General features: G+C 27.4%; 2 protein-coding genes across 13 annotated transcripts in view; one reads left to right on the top strand and one right to left on the bottom strand.

Annotated features, from left to right (window-relative positions):
- LOC127284681 (transient receptor potential-gamma protein) overlaps window positions 1-22037 on the bottom strand; it is a 142378-nt gene that overhangs the window by 95408 nt on the left and 24933 nt on the right. The window lies entirely within an intron of this gene.
- Window positions 13674-16200, top strand: LOC127284535 (protein PFC0760c-like). The gene is made up of 4 exons (XM_051310010.1): window positions 13674-14126; window positions 14213-14440; window positions 14518-14632; window positions 15929-16200. The coding sequence occupies exons 1-4, from the start codon at window positions 13926-13928 to the stop codon at window positions 16198-16200; spliced, it is 816 nt and encodes a 271-aa protein (XP_051165967.1). The 5' UTR covers window positions 13674-13925.

The raw sequence follows: 22037 nt of genomic DNA, 5'->3' as shown, positions 1-22037 counted from the left end.
ACTGATAAAAAGCTATCGCGAGAAAAAAAACGAGAATTCAATTCACACTTAACAAAATGAAAAAAAAAATTCTTTCTGTTATTGTTGAGTGAAAATATTTTTTTTTTTCTTAATTATTTGAATATAATTAAAAAATTTTAAAAGAATATTTGAATTAATAAAAAAGTAATTAATAAATAATTTCAAGTTAATAAAAAAATTTTAAATAAATTTTCAAAATAAAAAAATAAGTTTAAATAAATATTGAACAAATAATTCGTAGTAATTTATTTTAATTACTGTTTTCAATTGTTGGAAAATAAAAAAAAATTGATAAAAATCTACACTCAATTTTGTATACTATATAAGAGAAGAAAATTGGGTATAGGAGAAAAATTTTTTTTCTGTAAACATTTTGTTAACTATTTTCGTGAAGAGAAAAATTTTTCTCTTTCGTTTTCGTCAAAATAAAGGGGAAGAGTTGGCTAATGTCTTTCATTCGAGACCGGAACATCCGAGTTGTAAACTGCGGAAGAGCCATCACATTGGTGAGATAAGTTTCAGTTTCCTGTATTAGAGTAATTGAGGAGTCTTTCCTTTCAACAAATGTTCATCTTTGCAAGAATCGTTAAGAGTACTCAAAAAGAACCTCCATTAGATGGGATATACAAAAAAAAGTATAAACACAAACATTTGAGGAAAACTGCACTCAAAAAAAAAAAAGAAAAAGAAACCTGATATTATAAGTTATAATTTTTCAAAATGGCAAAAAAAGGATTTTTAACTTGTTCAATTCCCTGTTAATAATTTTAAAAAAAAAATAACAAAACATATAAATTTTAAATTAATTATTATAAATTAATAGTGGTAATAATAAAATTAATAGTAATTAAAACTGATTTTTTTAATATATTATTATTTTATTTTTTATTACCATTTTATTTATTATTAATATTTTATTTTCATTATTATTATTTTTTTTATTTATCAAAAACAAAGAATTTTATCCTAAAATAAATAATAAAATATATCGAATTTAAATTTCTTTTCCAATGAAACAAAAATTCCCCTTGAAAGTGGAAGAATATATAAATTTATTTTCAATAAATCGGAAAGTAAAATATTAAAAATAAATAAAAATTCCCCAAGAGAAGAGATGTAAAAAAAAGACTATCGAAATTTAAATTATCCATTAATGTAAAAAAAACAAATTGTCTCTTAAAAATAAGAGAAAAAAAACCTTCTCTTCTCTTATATATATATATATATATAAAAGTAGAGTATAAAAAAAAGCTTATTTTCAAAATTGAATCTTTTGAATGCGATCGTTTTTTTTACGATTCTTTGGGGGTGTCTAGTTTATATATACACACACACATACACGTTTCTGTTCAGAATTTCAAGGTTTTCTCAAAAGTGATTCTATTATGTGTGTAATAGTTCTATAATTAAAAATATACGCACAAAAGAGCGTGGTATCATTTGTGCGAAAATTAAAGCACACACACACACACGTACGGTAATAACAAGAAGGTCCAAAGAATTTGGCACTGATTCAAAAATCTCTTTATTGTTCACATTATTATGCCGATATAACTTTTATATAAAAAGAAAAAGAAAATAAATTATAACCTCTTGAAAATAAAAAAAAAAAAATTTCACTGGGTGAAAAAATTAAGTTTTTAAAAAAAAAATTTGTTTCTCATGGAGTAAAATTTTTTTTACGTTGGTTGGTTCAACGATTGAAAAAAAAAAATTTCATTTGGAAAATAAATGTTTTTTTGGGTACAAATTATTTTTTTTCAAAATTGTTAATTAATTTTTAAATAATTTATAGGTCAAACAGAATTTGAATTTTCAAGAAAAAATTGAAAAAAATTCTTTTTCTAAACATTCAAATCAATGAAATATAAATTTTTTGAAAAATGAAAATATAAAAAATTACCGACATAGAAATCTACCTTGTCGACCGATGGTAAAACAGTTATTTTTGACAAATGGAAATATAAAAAATTACCGACCTAGAAATCTACCTTACCGACTGATGGTATAATAGATTTTTGAAATATAAAAATAAAAAAAAAATTTGAATGTTCAAGAAAAAATTGAAAAAAATTCTTTTTCTAAACATTCAAATCAATAAAATAATTTTTTAGCCTATACATTTTTTAAAAATTACTTCAGGTATATAATATATTTAAAAAAAAAATAATTTGTAGGCAAAAGAATTTTTTTTTTCAATCCTTCAATAAAAAGAAAACTTCAGGCAAATTGAAATTGTTGATCAAGAAACGGAAAATTTTTTTTAGAGAAATAAATTGATATATTAACATTTGAAAAAAAATAATTTAAAATTGTTGATCGAAAAACGTTATAAAAATTTACGTGGAAAAATATATTTTTTTTCTATATAAATCGTTTATTATAAAGGAAACGTGAATTTCATCGACGTTTCTTTTTTTTTTTTATTTTTCTATAAAAGATAAAACTTTTTAAAATTCAGGACGATGCTTTTTTTTAAAATTGTAATTTTTCAAATTCTTATTATTATATATTCTCGATAAATCGACTTTGCGCCGACAAACAGAATGTTATATGTCGTTACCGGTTCTAGAATCTCTCACATTGTCCCATTGAATTTACGTGCTTCCTATAATTGTCCGCGATTTGAATTATTGTCAAGATTATCTCGGGATGCTTTGGGATGCGAATTGTGTGCTCTTGCACAATTACATATATACTGCCCTCAATATTTCATCCTATCGATAAAATTATAAAGTGTCCATAAACTCTTCTGACAAGTTTCGTAGATAATTACTACAAAAAAAAAATTATTTTCTTATTTTTAATTTCATTTTTTTTCCAATAAAAAAAATTATTTTTTTTTTGGAGAAAAAAATTGTAAAGAATAAAGAAATAGAAATTAATACAGTAAGATAATAGAAATAAAATATTACTTAAATAAAATATAATTTATTATAATAAAAAAATGAAAAGAAAAAAAAATTATTTATTTCTATAAATAAATAATAACTCTTTATTAAGGTTACAGTTTTGTATAATAAATAAATTTTATTTTACAAAACGGGCATTGGTAAAAAATAAAATTTTTTTAAATTTAATAGAAAAATTATTCATTTTATTAAAAATAAATATTCATGTTTCTATTTTTTATTTTTATTTTTTGTAAAAATGCATTAACAGCTTTTACGAGAGTTGCAGAATTTTTGCCCTTAAATCAGTATTCTTGCAAATCTTTTTTCATTTACAACACGTTAGCCCATAAAAAATGAGAGTAAGGCAACGACAAATATATTTTTCAAAGTGTTAGTTTCGCGTGTTTTTATTATTATTATTTTTTTTTTTGCCTTTTTTTCTCACCCTCTAATAAAACCTTCGAGTTTATGTTAGCGATATTTTTATTTCTTTTTTTACAAATCACTCCATGAACAATATGTAAAACTCGAAACAAAAAAAAAATAAATTTTTTCCTAAAAATTTATTTTACGGGTAAAATTTTTTTTTTTTAATTTAAAGAGTACCAGAAATATACAATATGAAAATTGTTTTAAGATTTTCTTCTTCATTGATAAATTAAAAGTAAAAAAAAAAAAAAATTGATCACTTTGAGGCAGTTTAGTATGTACGACATAATTTGGAAATCGAATGAATTTTGAACGTTTGCAATCGAGATAGTGTTGGGGGATCTATTGGGTCATACATTATTCATCAACTCTCTATTGAACCAGAAATGTTGTGTTTAGAGTCCAAATGTCGGACAAAGTCCTTCAAAAGATTCAAACAGTTGAATGACAATTTTTGCAAAAAAAAAAAGGAAACTATCTTAAAAATTGTTCTTAAAATTTTCCTAAAATAATAATAAATATTAATAATAATTTGAAATAATAATTAAAAATAACATTGAAGAATTTCAAAAATAAAATATGTTTATTTCCGTGAAAAATTCAATTTTTAAAATTTTACTAAAAGAAGCGTTAAAATTTTTTTTTCTAATTTATTTTAAAAAACCATTTTTAAAATACTAGATAAAAATAAAAATTTCTCTACTATATTCCTAGTTGATTAGTTTGTTGGTGATTTACGGCAACTTTGAAAATCGGTTTCTCACGTGAAATTTAAGGTTTTCGACTGAGTTATTAAACTCGTCTTCCAGTAACTTTGGTGTATAAAGTTTTCTCTCTGGAGCTACGATCTTGTGTTTCGACCAGGGAAGCAAGAGTTTCTCTTAAGACATATATTTTCTAACTTTAATGACAATAATTACCTTTAACTAACTTCTTAGTGAGTATAGAGAACTATATTTAATTTGCTCACCATCGAGAAAATAATATTTTTTAAATTTTGCATTAAATTTGATTTTCAAAATAAAAGTATAGAAAAGTTTTAAAAAAATTTAATAATAATAATAAATAATAATAATACTAATAACAAATAATAATAAATAATAATAATAAATAAAAATGATAAATAATAATAATAAATAATAATAGTAAATAATATTAATAAATTTCAAATAACTAAATAAAAAATAAATAAAAATTTAAAAAAACAAATTATGACCATTATAGAGAGAAAAAAGATAAAATAGAAACAATTGAAGAAAAAAAAATTAAAATTTCTTTCATACTAATTTGAATTTATTATTATATTTATTTTACTGAAGGAATAATAATAAATTCATGGAGTGAGTAAATAGTTCACTTGTTTAGAACATAATATAAGCCAATTATATTTAATTTGTTTTTTTCAAGAAAGAAAGTTGAATAATTTTTTTTTTTAATTTTATTTTTTTTAATAAATTTCCAATTCGATGTGCCCCCATTTTCTCTAGGACTAAAATTTAACAGAAAATTAATTAAAGTTCCTTTCAACTTTCTGCACTTCTAAGGAGACATTTCCTTCCTTCAATATCCAACTAAAGTATTTCTCTTATTTTTCATTTAATTCCATTTTTTTTTTTATTTTCATCGTGAAATTAAAATTACTTCCTCTCGGACAAATAATCATCGAAACGTTTTCAATTATCAAGCAACTAAACTAATTTTTAATAACAAAAATATTTTTTACAGAAACATTAATTAATTGAAAAAAAAATAAAACAAAAGATAATAAAAAATCATAAATAAAATTATATTATTAATTAGATTATTTATGTTACATATAGTATAATAATAATAATAATAATAATAATAATAATAATATAATAATATAATAATTTTTGAAATAGAAATGTAAATTTTTCGATAAAAAAAAATCGTCAAATTTTTTTTTTCTAAACAAATGAAAAGTGTTAATTAAATTTTTAAATACAATTATGTAACAAAGAGAAAATTTATTCGAGTAAATTACGAAATAATGTCTTGTTATAATCACTTAATCCAAAGTTTCAACAGCTTTTGTCTTTGATAATAACTGAAGCTAATGTTCTGCTTCTCTCGTAACGCGACAATCGATTTTCAACTTATCTTTGACTCAATTTTAGATTTACGACTCGCGAAAATGTTCAATGCTGATTTCAATTTTTTTAACTATAAATTTTTTTTTGCAATTTTAATGAAAGAAAAATTTAATAAAAATTTTAAATTAACTTTATTATTATTATTATTATAATTTACGATATTGATTAATTTCCTTGATTATTTTCCAAACGTATTTTCCCATGTTCAAAAAAAAAAAAAAACAAAAAATAAATAATGAAAAAAATATTGTCGTAAAAAATGATATTGATTATAGTTTTTATGAGTATATTGTTCTATTTTTACGATTTCAGTAAAATAGAAACGGTAAATGTTGAAACGTCAGTTACTGAAATAATTTTTTTTTTTTTTTTCGAAAAAAGAAAGAAATAAAATAACGAAATAAAGTGTGTTTCAACGTAAATTTGAAAATTAAGTGTTGGTCACGAAAAATCATAAAACTTGAAGAATAAAATTTTTTGATAGTTTTCCAAAGTCAATTTTTTCAATAATACGAAAAGTTCTCTTTCAATCATAGACGTGGGATTTCTTTTTTCTTTTATCGTGAATCAATTTTTTTTTTCATATATAAATTTATCAGAAAAGTAGAAAAAATATTCACAAAATGAGGTAAAAATTTAATTAAAAGTTTTTATAATTAAAATATAAAAACAATTTTTTTGGAAAAAATTAATATTGTTGCGTCTCATTAATTATATAAAAAGTTGAAAATAAAACAAAAAACATGATTAAAACACATTCATTGTAAAAAAAAATATGTGCTTACAATAATTTTACAATTAAAAGACTCATGGTTCAATGAAAAAAAAAAATCCCAGTAACCTTTGTTTTATACGTAAAAGTATCTCTATTCTTTGATCTAAAGGCTCTACTCCTCTTCTTGTTTCAGAAACCCAGAAAACAAAGGATTCCACTGTTTTCAATAAAAAAAAATAAAAAAAAAACAACTGATAGAGAATACAAAAAAAGAAGTTTAAAAATTGATTGCAAAAGCTTTGAAAACATTGGAAAATCATGAAAAAACAAAAATATGAAAATATTTTTTTTTGGGGGAAAAAAAAGTATATTAGTAAATTTTTAAACACTGTGTCATGATAGAAATCTCATAATAATAATCATCTGCCAAATAAATTTCGAGGTTGAAATCAATTTAAATTTTCATTTGAAAATGTAAATTCAACAATCAATGTTTATCTTATCTAATGTGTTTATGTCTGTTTTACTTCCAGAGAGGAAGCTTCTTGTCTAAATAAAAATTTTAATTTTGTATTTTATTTTTCTTGTTTTGTTTCTTTGTAAATTTTTTCACTCTTTTTTAAAAACCAATTTTTTATTTCAATATAATTTTTTTGTTTAATAAATTTTTAATTTAATAAAAAATATATTTAAAAAAGTAATCAAGAATTAAATATTTATTGGTTTCTAATAAAAATTTGAATGCCAGAAATAAAATTTAAAAAAAAAATGTATTTTTATTTATTAAATAAATTTATATTTATTAAATTTATAAAAATTTATTTGAAACAAATATTTACCTATGGGATAAATATATTTTCTCTCAATGAAAATATTTTTTTTTTTTCATTGATATTTTTGTTTATAGCAAAAGTATTGAAAAAGTAATATTTATATTTTTTAACGAAAAAAAAAATCTTTTTCGAAAGTATTTTATGTATATTAGTGGGAAATTCAAAGAGAGAGAAAGAGAGAGAGAGAGAGTAAGTACAAGTGTCAGAGAATTTTGCATAAATGGCGTACACATTTATGTCAACATGGAAACTGGAAGCTTAACTTCTCGAAACACAATAAGCAAACGATGAAATGCAGAACATTTTAGCGAAGATAAACGTACTCGGCGATAACAAATGTTGCATAAACTGTATGCTTTGGTTTTTTATAGTTTGAGTCTTAATATTCCTGTCATAAAAAAAAAAAAAAAAAATTTTCCCGATGAAAAAGCTACACATAAAGGGAATTTTTTTATTTTAAACAATATTTACAAAAAAAAGAGAAATCTTTAATAAAAAAAAAAAGCTTAAAAAAAGTATTTCAAAATCACAAACATCGAAAAAAAATGTTTAATTGTTTAATAAATGTTAATTAAATAAAAAAATTCTTACTCTAATCGAAAGAGGATTAATTAATAATTACAATTTCATATTTTTTCCCTCATTTTCCTACTTTAGGATTTTTTACAATTTTTTTTTTTTTTTATTTTCCTGAATAATATTTATAACCCAAAAATTCGCACATTTTTTTAAGTTTCATAATTTTATAGTTTTTTTTGTTATGGTATTTCGAAATATATTTAATAAATAAAATAAAAATAATCTTCTAGTATTTTTTCAGAATTTAATTTACCCAATTTCTGATATTTTATTTAAAAAAATTAATTTTCCTTTTGAATTTTCCTAATCCAAAAATTCTAATAATTTTTTTTTACATCCCAGAATTTTAATTTTATTTCATTTTAATTATTGTTTTCTTACTTTCCCGTGTGGAAAAAGCCACGATCTTGCCCTCAAGAGTTCGGGGCCCCCGGCGGGGGCCCATGAGGGCTGATCCATATGGCGAATCCATGAGGGGCACCGTAGGGGCCCCGCATGGATCGCCCTCATGATCGATTAGCAAAATTTTCTAAGTCCAAAAATCAAATATTTTTTTATCACCAAAAAATTAATGTTTATAATGATTCAGAACAACGAAAAACGCGTTTTTAATAAAAATATATTTACACTTTTTTGAAAATAACACTCACACTTATGGCAAAATAGATGAGGGCCACCGTAGGGGCCCGCATGGATCGCCCTCATGATCGATTAGCAAAATTTTCTAAGTCCAAAAATCAAATATTTTTTTATCACCAAAAAATTAATGTTTATAATGATTCAGAACAACGAAAAACGCGTTTTTAATAAAAATATATTTACACTTTTTTGAAAATAACACTCACACTTATGGCAAAATAGATGAGGGCCACCGTAGGGGCCCGCATGGATCGCCCTCATGATCGATTAGCAAAATTTTCTAAGTCCAAAATTCAAATATTTTTTCGTCAACAAAAAATGAATGTTTCCAATGATTCAAAATAACGAAAAACGCGTTTTTAATAAAAATATATTTACACTTTTTTTGAAAATTTACCTGAGATGATTCATGATAATAATCATAAAGCATATAATTAATTATATTTTATAAATTGCATTTGATTGGAAAATATAATTTAATATCTTAACTTTAACTAAATGATGTTAAGCACTTTTCTTTGTTAGGTATTTTTGAAGTTTAAATAGCATCAAGAAGTTAGCATTCGTTTTGAAGTAGCGTGCGTAGCGTAGTTGGTAAAGCGTTAGACTCATAGTCCGTAGGTCGTAGGTTCGATTCCCCCCATGCTTTAGATTTATTTATTTCTCAGGTTTGCGTTTAATCATTAATTCTATGTATGAATTAATTGAAAAATAAAAATATCCGTTAATAGTATGCATAAATTACATATTTTTTAATTTTTTAATTAATTAATTTATTATTACTTTTAATTATATCCGACAGTTAATTAATTAGAACGTTAATTAATAAATTCAATTTGAGTAAGAATTTAATTTAAAATTGAATAATTATTAAATAAATATGTTATTTATTCATAACTTAAGCTTATTTATTATTAATTAACTTTTATTATTAATATTATTGATTAAAAAACATTATGGCAAACTTGAGGGCAAGATGAGGGCAAACGTGAGGGCCCATAAGGGCGCCCGTAGGGGCACCCTCATGGATCGCCCATGCGGGCGCCCTCATCGATGAGCATGTCGTTTCCATGAGGGGCCCCTATGGATCATCCATATGCGGCCCTCATGGCATGAGGGCGATCCATAAGGGCCCCCGCTGGGGGCCCACATCACTTTTCCACACGGGTTGATAATTCGAAATTTATTTAATAATTAATTAATATATGATAAATAAAAATAATCTCATATTCTTTTTTCTTAAATTAATTTCCTGATTTCTTTTTTTTCAAAAATTATTTTTTCCTTTTAAATCTATAACCAAAAAATTCTACTACTTCGAACAATTTTCTTTTATAAAAATTTTATATTCCCTTTTTATTTCGGTATTTAATAATAATTATTTACTAATAAAATAAAAAAATAATCTTCTAGTGTATTTTTTCCAAAAATTAAATTTCCGATTTCTTTAATTTAAAAATTAAATTTTGTTTTCGAATTTTCATAACCCAAAAATTCTACTTCGTACATTTTATTTTCTATTCAAAATTTTTCTATTGCTTTTTCATTTTGCTATTAATTATTATTATTATTATTATTATTATTATTATTATTATATTACTATTAATTAATTAATAATAAAATAAAAAAATAATCTCTCAGTATTTTTCCTAAAATTTAATTTCTTTATTTCAAAATTAATTTATTAATTAAAAAATTATTTTTTGTATTTTTAAGTAAATAAATAGAAAAAAATTCCTTTTTTTATATTCCGAAAAAAATACCATAGTTTTGGTTTATTTTTCAAAAAATTCCCATAAATTCAAATATTTGATAAAATTTATCGAAATGGGGGATGAGAGCAAGGGGTGAATTGTGAAAGTGTGTAAGGTCAAATTTCGTTGGTCAGATCCATTAGGAACTGTTATATATATATATATATGTATATGTCTCGAATACTATATCAACATCAATGTCGAGTCCATCGGTGTTGCAGTTAATGTCCATCAAGAGGTACGTTTTGGCATTTAGATGGCGCGTCAAGTGTATGTCCTCCACCCCTCCTTTGCACTTATGGAGCCTATTTCCACCAGTAGTATAGCTAGGAGAGTTCTAGACCACTTACCCGCAGTCGGTAATGTAGATTCCTACATTATCATAAGTTGCCCAAATAAAAGTCGGTTGGTAGTAGGTGTCCTACCTTACCGACCGAGTTAGTTCAGGCTGCCACCACTAGATGGCGCCACTATTTTTTTTAATTAGCCAAGTTAAAGTCGCTTGGGAATGGGGATTTTTGAATTTCGCGCCCAATTTATCGACCGAGTTAGTTCGGGCTGCCTCCGCAAGATGGCGCCACTAAATTTTTATCAACCAAGTTAAAGTCGCTTGGGAATGGGGATTTTTGAATTTCGCGCCCAATTTATCGACCCAGTTAGTTCGGGCTGCCTCCGCAAGATGGCGCGAATAAATTTTATTGGCTAATTTCCTGCCTTTTGTGAATGGGTACAAATGCTTGGACAAGTTTAAATTGCTGGGGAGTAGGGTTGAAATTTTTAGATCCAATTTACTGACTATGTTATTACCAGCAGTTGTCTCTTTTTTAGCGTTAAAGTTATACTTGCCTGGTGAAGGGTTAGGGTGAAATCACATGGCGGCGTCAAACGTCATCCAGAAATTCATGAGTGCAAGAGTAGCAGGAACATAGGTTATCTTTTTCTCTCATGAATTTCCGGTTGACGTTTGACGCCGCCATGTGATTTCACCCTTACTTCTTAAAATTCCACTCTAGTGTCAATAACTGTTTACCTACCCATCGCTGGTCACATTGCATGTAAACCCGGCAAGTTCAGATTAGAAATAGCATATATATGTGAAAGTGTACACTTTTTGTTAGAGTTGTGAACACTTTTAACAATTTTGTTTAATATACAAGTTTCCATATGTATCAGAAGAAGAGAGAGAGATGTGAGCAGAAACAGTGTGTGCAAATGAGTGTTGTGATATATAATTTCAACTATCCAAAAACTGTTTGTAATAATAGTATTGCTCCCACCAAATGTTTTTCCACAATTAGAACAATACGAGAAAGAAAGAAAGAAAGAAAGAAAGAAAGAAAGAGCAAAGTATATACTTTTCATGCTGTTTATTTCCTGAAGAAGATTGTGTTTAGACCCTAAAGGTCACACTGACAATTGTACACATTATTGTTACCAGTGTATTTGATGAGTAAAGGACATGTAATAAACAAGTTTGTTTCCGTGAAGACACCGTTGAAAATGAATTTCAAACGACCAAAAAGAAATTTTAAAGGATTTAAAATTAAGGTAGGTTAAACTTTACTATCTATCATGTTGATTATACACTCTTAGTACAAAATAAAGTGCAATTTTACTACGCTTAAAAATGTGTTACTATATCCAAAGATGTAAATAAATCCTAATAAGTGTTCTATTGTACAAGCTCAAAGTAAAAGAAAAATTATAAATGGGTAAATTTATTATATCTTAAAATCTAAAAAAAAAAACATAACCTCTTTCTCTATAAATAAGTGAAATTTTTACACATTTAAAGAAAAAAAATGTTGAACCTAGGAATTTATGGAAATATTTTTATTTACAATAAACCGAAAACCATTTATATTTTTAACAAAGTTTGTTTATTTTAAAATTTAATTTTGAGGAAATAAAACGCTGTCTATCTCAAATACAAATTGACAACCGTGCAAAATTATCCTTTAATCAATGTCATTTTTCTTTGGAGTGCGTCTTATTTATCAAAAGAAATTGCACATTTATTTTTTTACTATATCTTCATTAATTTTAATTCAGACTTTACCCAACGGCAAGATGATGAGGTTCACAAGGTGGGATTTTCCTCGTTATATCCCATACGTTCCGGAAACTAATGTTAGAAGAAAATTCACAAGATGGGATTTAAATGTTCCAAGAAAATCAATAGCCATATCACCAGACGTTCCACCACCAAGTCCTTACATACCAGGATTTGTAGAAGAATCCTTATTACATTTTTATCCTGAGGAAGATGTTAATTCAGATAGTAAAGAGAGGTGCTCAATGGAACAAGAAATCAATCATCTTCAGAGTCCAGATAAAAATGAAAATGTGGAACTTCAAAAACATAATTTACTGAATATTAGCGAAATTCTAGAAACTATAGCAGATCAAGAACAATATTTAGTGGATATTGACGAAATTCTTCAACAGAGTTTTGTAAGCGAGGAAAATACGGCTAATCAAGAACAATATTTAGTAGATATTGATGAAATACTTCGTCAGAGTTTTGTAACTGAGGAAAATACAGCAGACCAAGAACAATATTTAGCGAATATTAGCGAAATTCTGGAGAGTCTAAGAAAAGTAGAATGTACAGCAAATAAAGTACAATATTTAGCGGATATTGATGAAATTCCTCTTCAGAGTTTGGTAAACGAGGAAGATAACAGATCTGGGCATTGAAATTACAACTGCTTTGTCAAATTCCTAAAGCCCAATTAATATTTAACTTAAAAAATTCTCGTAAGTTTTTAATATAAAAAAGGTATGTCATATAACCATTTAATATATGAATTCATTGTTACCAAAAACAAAAGTTACTTTTAATCGCTTCTGCAAGAAGACTTTAGTGTTGTGTGTGTGTGTGTGTGTGCGCAAAATTGAAAACAATTTTATTTTGTAAAATGCTTAGGAAACTATTGTTTTAACATAAAAGAAACAAAACGTTATTTTTTTATTTGCTTCTGCAAGAAGGCTTAAGTGTTGTGTGTGCACAAAATTAAAAACTTTATTTTTCTTGAGAAGTTATTGTTCTTAACCTAGAAAAAAAAACAAATGTTACTTTTTTTTTCTGCAAGAAAGGCTTGAATGTTGTGCATGAGTTTTCCTATTATTTTTCTTGAGAAGTTATTGTTCTTAACCTAGAAAAAAAACAAATGTTACTTTTTTTCTGCAAGAAAGGCTTGAATGTTGTGCATGAGTTTTCCTCTTATTTTTAAAAATAGGTCTATTTTGAGACATTAAGATAACTATTTTTTGTTAATTCTTCCGTACTAAAAAGAAAGATTAAGTTTATTTTTTACTCCTAAAAGGCTTGTGAGTAATGTATGCACAAATCTGAATATTCTCAAAGTAGTTAGTCTTTTTTTCAATGTTTAAAATATTTTTTTTATTTTGTAGAATTGTGTTTTTATTTATTTATTTTAATTTTTCTTGATCATCCTATTATTAAAATTTCTGAACTTAGTTGTGTTTTTATTTATTTATTTTAATTTTTCTTGATCATCCTATTATTAAAATTTCTGAACTTAGTTGTGTTTTTATTTATTTTAATTTTTCTTGATCATCCTATTATTAAAATTTCTGAACTTAGTTGTGTTTTTATTTATTTTAATTTTTCTTGATCATCCTATTATTAAAATTTCTGAACTTAGTTGTGTTTTTTATTTATTTTAATTTTTCTTGATCATCCTATTATTAAAATTTCTGAATTAGTTGTGTCAGACTTTGTAAATTTAAAATTTAATGTGTATTTTATTAGTTCGAATAAGAGTGTGCGCTTAGACAGAAGTGGGAGGGGCCCGCTGCGGTGTATAAATTTGAGGAGCGTGAGTTACGAGGACGCACTACTTTTACAGATTTCGAGGTTAACACTTGAAGCATTTCTCTATTTAAATTATATTTCAGAAATAAAAAAAAAAAAAAAAAAAATGGAAAACGAACATAACCGACCGTCAATTGAAATTCGTATAAAAATATACGACGAACAATACGACAGTGAAGGAAACAGTATTGTTTCTAGTAGTGACAGTGAAGCCACTACTGTTATATTCACCAATGAAGATCAGGGTAACAATATTCCAGTATATGATGATGACGATATATTAGAAAATAATATTAGCGATGAAGAGGTAGCTTAAATATTAAATTAAATATTAACTTAAATATTTTGTATATAAAATTTTATTAAATTATTTATAATTGATTTTTTTTTCAGATTTCAGAAATGGATGCATTACTACAATCCCCAGATTTACCAGCTACGGAGGAAACCTTTAATAATGAATATCACCACGGTTATATGGAGAATCAAGATGTTGAAGTTGATGACGATGTATTGATAATCGATGAAACCTTTAATAATGAATATCACCACGGTTATATGGAGAATCAAGATGTTGAAGTTGATGACGATGTATTGATAATCGATATTAGCGATGAGGAAGTACGTATTTATTTATTTATTATATTAATTTATGTATACACATATACTTATTTACTCATATGCCTACTTTTTTTCAGGTTTCTGAAATATTAGAAAATCCTCTAGACAACGAGATTGACATGTCACCGGAGCCTCCCCAAACACCATCTCCAATTCTATCTGAATCATCAGATATTTTCACTGATTTCAATGGTAAAAGATACCGACACAGGTCACAATCCCCTTAGTTTATTTACTAAATACTTTTAAAAACTGTTACTAATGTAATAATAACAGTAGAAAAAAGATGTAATTTTTAACATCTCTTAAAGAATTAAAGTTTTTTTTTCCTTTCAGCATTTGTTTTTTCAGGTGATTATTCTAGGATTTCATATTTTTAGCATTTCTTTTAGTTTTTTTTTTTGTTTCATCTTTTCTTGCAGCTTGTTCTAGAATTTCAGTTTTTCTTTCAGGTTTTTTTTTGTTTTCAACCTTTCATGCAGCTTCTGTTCTAGAATTTCATTTTTTTTTTTTTTCAGGTTTTTTTGTTTTCAGGCTTTCTTGCAACTTTCCTTCTAGAATTTCAGTTTATGTTTTCAGCCTTTCATGCAGCTTCTGTTCTAGAATTTCATTTTTTTTTTTTTTGTTTTCAGGTTTTTTATGTTTTCAGCCTTTCATGCAGCTTCTGTTCTAGAATTTCATTTTTTTTTTCAGGTTTTTTTTGTTTTCAGGCTTTCTTGCAACTTTCCTTCTAGAATTTCAGTTTCTGTTTCAGGTTTTTTTTTCGTTTTCAGCCTTTCATGCAGCTTCTGTTCTAGAATTTCATTTTTTTTTTCAGTTTTTTTTTTGTTTTCAGGCTTTCTTGCAACTTTCCTTCTAGAATTTCAGTTTCTGTTTCAGGTTTTTTTTTCGTTTTCAGCCTTTCATGCAGCTTCTGTTCTAGAATTTCAAGATTCTATAAAATTTTTTAGAATTTTAGCTTTTCTCAAAGAATTTTTTTAGCTTTTTTTTCTCAAATTTCTTATTAGGTTTTTTTTTTCAGTTGGCTATCCTCGATTATTTTCTCAAAGAATTTTTTTTAGCTTTTTTCTCAGATTTCTTATTAGGTTTTTTTTTTCAGTTGGCTATCCTCGATTATTTTCTTTGAGTTATTCTTATAGAATTTTAGCTTTTTATTTCATAATTTTGTTATTAGATTGGCATCCAGGATTTTTAATTTTTTTTCTACTCTTTTATTTCAGTTTCAGATTTTTTTTTTACTAAGATTTCAAAAAAATTTTTTTTTCTACTCGTCTCTTATTTCAGTTTTAGTTAATTTTTTCTTTTTTTATTTTTTTTTTTTACTAAGATTTCTGATTTAATCCTTCTCTTAAGGACAGGTCCAAGTCGTTCAGATTTTTTGCATGGAGCTTCAATGGAAAAATCGGAACGACTTGGACCTGCCCTTAAACTCCTTTCACATTGGCTTTTTATTGAGAAATTTAAATTACATGTTATGATTTTTTTCAGATAAAAGAAAAATGGAAAAATCACTTTCTCATTCCTATTATGATGATGATGATGACAGTAATGATGGAGCGGAAAGGACGTTCATCTTAATTTTTGAGAGTGATGAAGATGATTATGATAGTGAAGGGTCCACTATATCTGAAAGCTCTGATGATAGTGAGGTTGATAGTGAGATTGATAGTGAGGATGATGATGATGATGTATCCCTCATTGTCAGTCGGATTATTGTTATTACAGGGGTAATGAATTTTACAACATTGACATTTTTATAATAATAATAATAAGAATAATAATAATAATAATAATAATAATAATAATAATAATTTTTCAGGTGGATTTGTTACAACTCCCCTCCGAGTCATCAGTTACAACAGATTCTAAAAAATAAAATTCATATATAGATTTAATTAATAAATAATCTTTTTCAACACTAATTGCTTTATGTAATTGTATAAGAGTGCGTTTGTTTCTATGTTAATAAAGAGGGACTTAGTAATATCATATAGGAATTGCGCGCGCATATTAGGAACTTCACAAATTAGCGCACATTATAGTGGTGGGGTTAAGGAGAAAAGTGGGGGCTAGTGGTGATATAAGGCGACTCTTGAGCCGCAAGTGACATTCTCTTCTTCAGATCCCCAAGTAACAGTAAGTATAAATTTCTTTGTTACAGATCCTTTATTTTCAGGTTTTATTTTCAGGTTCTATTTTCTGGTTTTTTTTCAGGTTTTATTTTCAGCTTTTATTTTCAGCATTTGCTTTCAGGTTTTCTTTTCAGCATTTATTTTCAGCATTTATTTTCAGCATTTATTTACAGGTTTTCAGAGCATTTAATATATTTTTTTTTTCTTTATCTTTCTGTTTTAGGTTTTATCAAAAAAAAGAAAAAAAAAAATGGATTTAGAAAAAGTAAATGCTGTTGGACGTATGGAATGTACTCTGCCAACGAAGCCTCTTTCCGAATTGGTTGCAAAGGGTCGCTACATGATCAATAAACTTACAAAAGTGCAGACACGGTTTGGATCAAGAATCATGACTGAAGTTGATAATGAATTTATCACTTTCCTGCCAGCTAGATTTGTGAAATTTTTCGAGGATGAGCCAAACACCCTTGAGATGATGCAAGAAGCTGCAAGTTCAAACAAGTTGTACATGAAGTACTTGGGAGGAACATACAACGCCTTGGAATTTAAATTTAAATAAACTTAAATGATTTTTACAATTATATTTGTAAAAAAAAAAAGCATTTTGACATCAATAAAAGAAATAATTTTATTTAAAAATTGGTTTCAAATTTATTTAATTCCCTGAATTAGTTTTAAGTTTTATTTTAAGGAATTAGTTTTAAATTTTATTTTCAGGAATTAGTTTTCAGCTTTATTATTTTCAGCAATAAATTTTATTTTTCAGGCGCTATAAAATAATAATAATTATATTTAAGGGTAGGTTTTGTAATTAAAAAAAGAGATATTAAGTAAATTTAAATTACTGTTTATTGTTTAAACAACTTTAAAATTTTACAAAAAAGATTCACAATTTTCATAGAATGCTTTCAGCGTAGAATCAACTTCTTCAATACCTTTAGCAACAACACTTATATATTGGTTTGGAGGTTCCAAAAACCAATCACGAAGAATTTTTACATTTCTCACAGCACAGTTTTCATTATGAAGCGTATGATGAGTACATGTAGTTATCATTTGAGACTTAATTTTTTTCAACGATGGACAATCAAAGTCTTCTAAATTTTGTACATTCAATAGATATTTCTCGAACCACGTTTTTTTCTCTAAGCCCTTAACGTAGATGACACTAGCACCTCGTAGTACATCTTGTAGAATTAAACGAAGTTCATCGTAAGAGACGTCTCCAGCAGTCCAGTGGATTCCATGGTAATTATGTGTTAGCCAAAGATTTTCACTTTTGTAGCGTCCTGGCAACGATTCCCACGTACAAGGAGGTTCGAATAGGTAGACGAGAGGCTGTGCGTCTGCTTGAAGTGGTAATATTGCCAACTCTTTAAAAACAAAATCGTTGTAGGGTCTTTTAAAACCTTGGACGTCTACGATGAACTCCATCCTGAAACAGAAATGAATTTCTGCCCCAAAGTAACTGCTTTTATACCTGCGATTACCCCACCACTTTTACATAACCCCTACTCCTTTACAGCAACTTCTTCACAACGCCGCTGATTGGTTTGTATTGCACAACACGGTCGTGAATAATGAGGCAATAGGCAGTGGTCTCAGCTGGCATGTTGATTCCTGCTTCAAATTCTAAACGCACGTCAACTGATGCCTGCTTCAAAAACTCATTTTGCTTTGAACAATCAATGACAATTAGAGGGAATAAGCTTTTAAAAATATCCTTTGTTAAGAGAGGCTTAGAATCTTTTCCATAATATGAAGTTTGGAAATTTGCATACATTTCGTAAAGTAGGGCATACTGATTTTGATCAAAGTTTAAATTTAAATTTCCATATGGGTAATACTGTGAATTCAAAAAGAGTTTAACGTTTGTAATGTTGCAATGATCAAAATGACAGGCATATTTTTTCTGTTTATCTTTTCTAGCTGTTTGAAATCCAACAATTACATAACGTGGTTTTTCCAACTGAGTTGAAGTTTTAATTTGCCACATGACTTTTGAACTTAATGGAATTAAAGGATACTCATACATTTCCCATGACCGAAAACTCATTGAAATTAAAGGATCTTTTTCAATAAATTTTAATAATTTCACTTTATTATTATCAGCGGGTAAAACGTATGGAACCATCCATTCAATTTTATTGATTGAAATTTTAAATTGTTCATTTTCTCCTTGTCCTGTTTGAAATATTGCATTCATATCATTACGTGCTCTTGTTAAAATGAGTTCATGTTTAGCATTTATAATAATTTTTTTATAGTCTTCAGCGAATCCGAAAATCATGCCAAGTGGTATAGTAACATCAAAATATCCATTTTCTAATGTAATTCTTGCGTCCGCTGTAATTTTAGAAAATCCAGCATTTTCAATGAAATTCAGCTGCGGAGGCGTTACAGAAACATAATTTTTCATAATGGTTGTATGTCCAACGTATTTGCATCGGTCAATCTCAATACCATTTAATTCATAGCGAATTTCATCAAATAAAAAACATACAGCGTTGCTACTCAAGTGCACAGTTTCCGTAAGTGTAATTCCATCGGTCCTTGTCAATCTTCCAAATACATGCAATGAACTTTTACTTGGTAAAATACACAAGTCTTGATGTTGTACTGCAATTCGAATTTCATCGCTATTGTTAAAAGATGAAGAAGCATACGGTTGATGAGCATGAATTTCATAATGAGCTATAGACTCATCAAAATTCACTGCTGCTGGAATGTTGAGAATTTCGTCCATTTTTATTACAGCAACACCCCAAAAATATGTAGATTAATTGTCTTGTCGTTTTCTCTTTCCTTGAGTTATAACTTTTAGACCTAATTTTTTTAGGAATAGGCGATTCTGAGGTGTTAACACCTTGTGAGACAAATCTCGACTGATTTGCTTCTTGCATGGTGATTGACTTTTATAGTTTCCACCAACTTTTTGATTATATACAATTCCCATTACATTGACTTTATGTGCAATCGGATTGTTATAGTTTCTCCTCGAAAATTAATCAAATCACCGTCCTGATCGACAATGCGGAGTTGAATATTATGTATTGTCTTGACAACAATCGGAAGGTAAATGACGTGTGCTGGCACTTCCACAATCTTATATCCTGGTGGAACGCTAGGGAAGAATTCATGGATGGTGTGGGCTTTTTGATTATTTATATATGCTCCAGATGTAATGCTACACTCAACTCTGACTGAATTTATCTTGAGAATTGCTACAGGTAAATCAGAGATGTGTGTTTCATTAGGTGATAATTTACGCGGCATAAATCCCAATAATTTACCAATTGAATCTTTATGTTTAAAATCAATTGGTAAATTTGATTCAACTAAACTGCGTAATGTATTGTTATTAGGTTTTATACTAATAACAGTTCCAAGTTTTACTGAATTTTTTATACATGTTTCAATATCTGTAATTTCATAACTTCCAGTTGGTATATCAATTATATGATTACCAATGTAAAATTTATTGTTACCTTCATCAATATTGGGAATAGAATTAAAAGTCAGTAATTCAACAAGACCGAGGACATAATTTTTATTTGGATTAAGTTCTATTGGTGGGAAATATTCAGCTTCAAGAACTGAACTGTTTCCACTTAGTGTTAAAGTAAACGAATCACTCATGATGCTGTCAGTTTATATACTAAAAGATTACAAAAGTTACATGTTCTTATATAGACTAAAGCTGCTCTTAACATTAAGTTGTTTACATAAAAATTTTAAACATAAATGTCCACACACATAAGTATCATAACTTTGATATCTCTCATGATTATATTTTATTAAGCTACCATCACCCAAGTATGTGATTAGATCTGTTGGTGGAGGAAGGTTGCCAAAACTATCAAAATACATTATTTCGTTATTACATTTTTTATATGCCACCCAATGTGTTCCTGGGCCTTCTTTATTATCCAAGTTAATAATTCCCGACTCATATCGATAAGGTCCTTTAAAAGGTAGTTCATTTCGCATAAAAACTCCTCGAAAATATGGTATTTTCATAGTTTTAGCATATTTCAACAGATCAAAATCAGTTAGAGGACGGTGAGGTAGCTTCAATGCAAGTTTTTTTTCTTCCTTAATGTTGGTTTCTTCCTTAATGTTGGTTTCTTCTTCTTTTTTAATCCTTTCCCCTGAATGTATGGTTTAATATGAAGACCAAGTCCTTGTCGGTAGGGTTTGAGATGTAATCCTTTTCCAAGAGATATTGCTTCCATTGCTTTATTATGTCGTTGAGCTTCAACAAGTTGTTCCTTGGCAGTTTTAGCCTTATTTACAGCTTTCACTATACCTGAAGCTCCACCAGCAAGAGCTCCCAAAGCACTAAGTCCAGCAAAAATGGGAACTAGTGGTAAAATACCACCAACTTTAGAAGGTACAGGTAGAATTCGCGGTGACAAAATTTTTGATTTACCACCAGCATTCTTTATTGCTTCTTTTGCACCAATCAGAGCAGCTTGAATTGATTCTCCAGAATTATGATTGGGTAGCATACTTTTTCTAGCAGCATCAACAACTCTTCTTAATGCTAGTCGCTTTTTCTTACACATGGTTTTTCTTTTCTTCTTCATTGTAGACTTTTTCTTCCTTTTCATTCCCATACCTAATGTTGATTTAGCTTTCATCGTTCCAGATATCGCTAAAGCTGCTGCCTTTTCACTAATACTAGAATCCTTAGATGTAACACGTTGCCACGCCTTTTCAGCTAGCTCTTGGTCTGCAACGTTTCTTGCTTTAATGTTTTCTCGATTTTGCGAATATGCAATATCATGTGCTTTACATGCAGCGTCTAATGGGTTAACACCTTTATCACCACGTGCTAATCTTTTTGTCAACTTTGTACCGGGTCCACAGAATTGGTATCCAGGTAAATGTAATTCAAAAGGTAAACTATTGATAATACGGTTAACTAATCCTCTACCACGACAAAGATGTTTTTTATCACTTCGATGTAAAATCATTCTACACTCTATGAAGTTTGATGTGCAACTGACTGTAAGACTATAAAAGCCGAGTATTTATAGTTTACAGAGCAGTTACTGTCAAGATGCAGTTCACGAAACAACCTGTAGCACTCCCAATCACAAGTATTGACGTTGAAACTAGTGAGAAAAAAGTTCAACGTCATGGTAGTTTGTTTTCAGATAGCATCCGAGCTGTCTTTTGTGGTCCCTCAAATTGTGGTAAAACAAACGCTCTTCTCTCTTTAATCATACATCCAAATGGTTTAAGTTTTGAAAATATTTACCTATACTCTAAATCTCTGCAGCAGCCAAAATATCAATTTTTGAAAAATGTAATTCATGGCGTGGATGGAATTGAATACTTTCCATTTAGTGAGCATGAAGAAGTAGTATCTCCAAAAGATGCTAAACCAAACTCAATATTCATCTTTGATGATATTGCTTGTGAAAAGCAAGACAATGTTAGAGCTTTCTTTTGTATGG

Source organism: Leptopilina boulardi, unplaced genomic scaffold (genome assembly GCF_019393585.1).
Source record: "Leptopilina boulardi isolate dan_hultmark-lab unplaced genomic scaffold, ZJU_Lbou_2.1 LbouV2_325, whole genome shotgun sequence".
Classification (NCBI taxonomy): domain Eukaryota; kingdom Metazoa; phylum Arthropoda; class Insecta; order Hymenoptera; family Figitidae; genus Leptopilina; species Leptopilina boulardi.
Note: the sequence above shows the minus strand (reverse complement) of the source record. Positions and strands in the feature narration are given on the sequence as shown.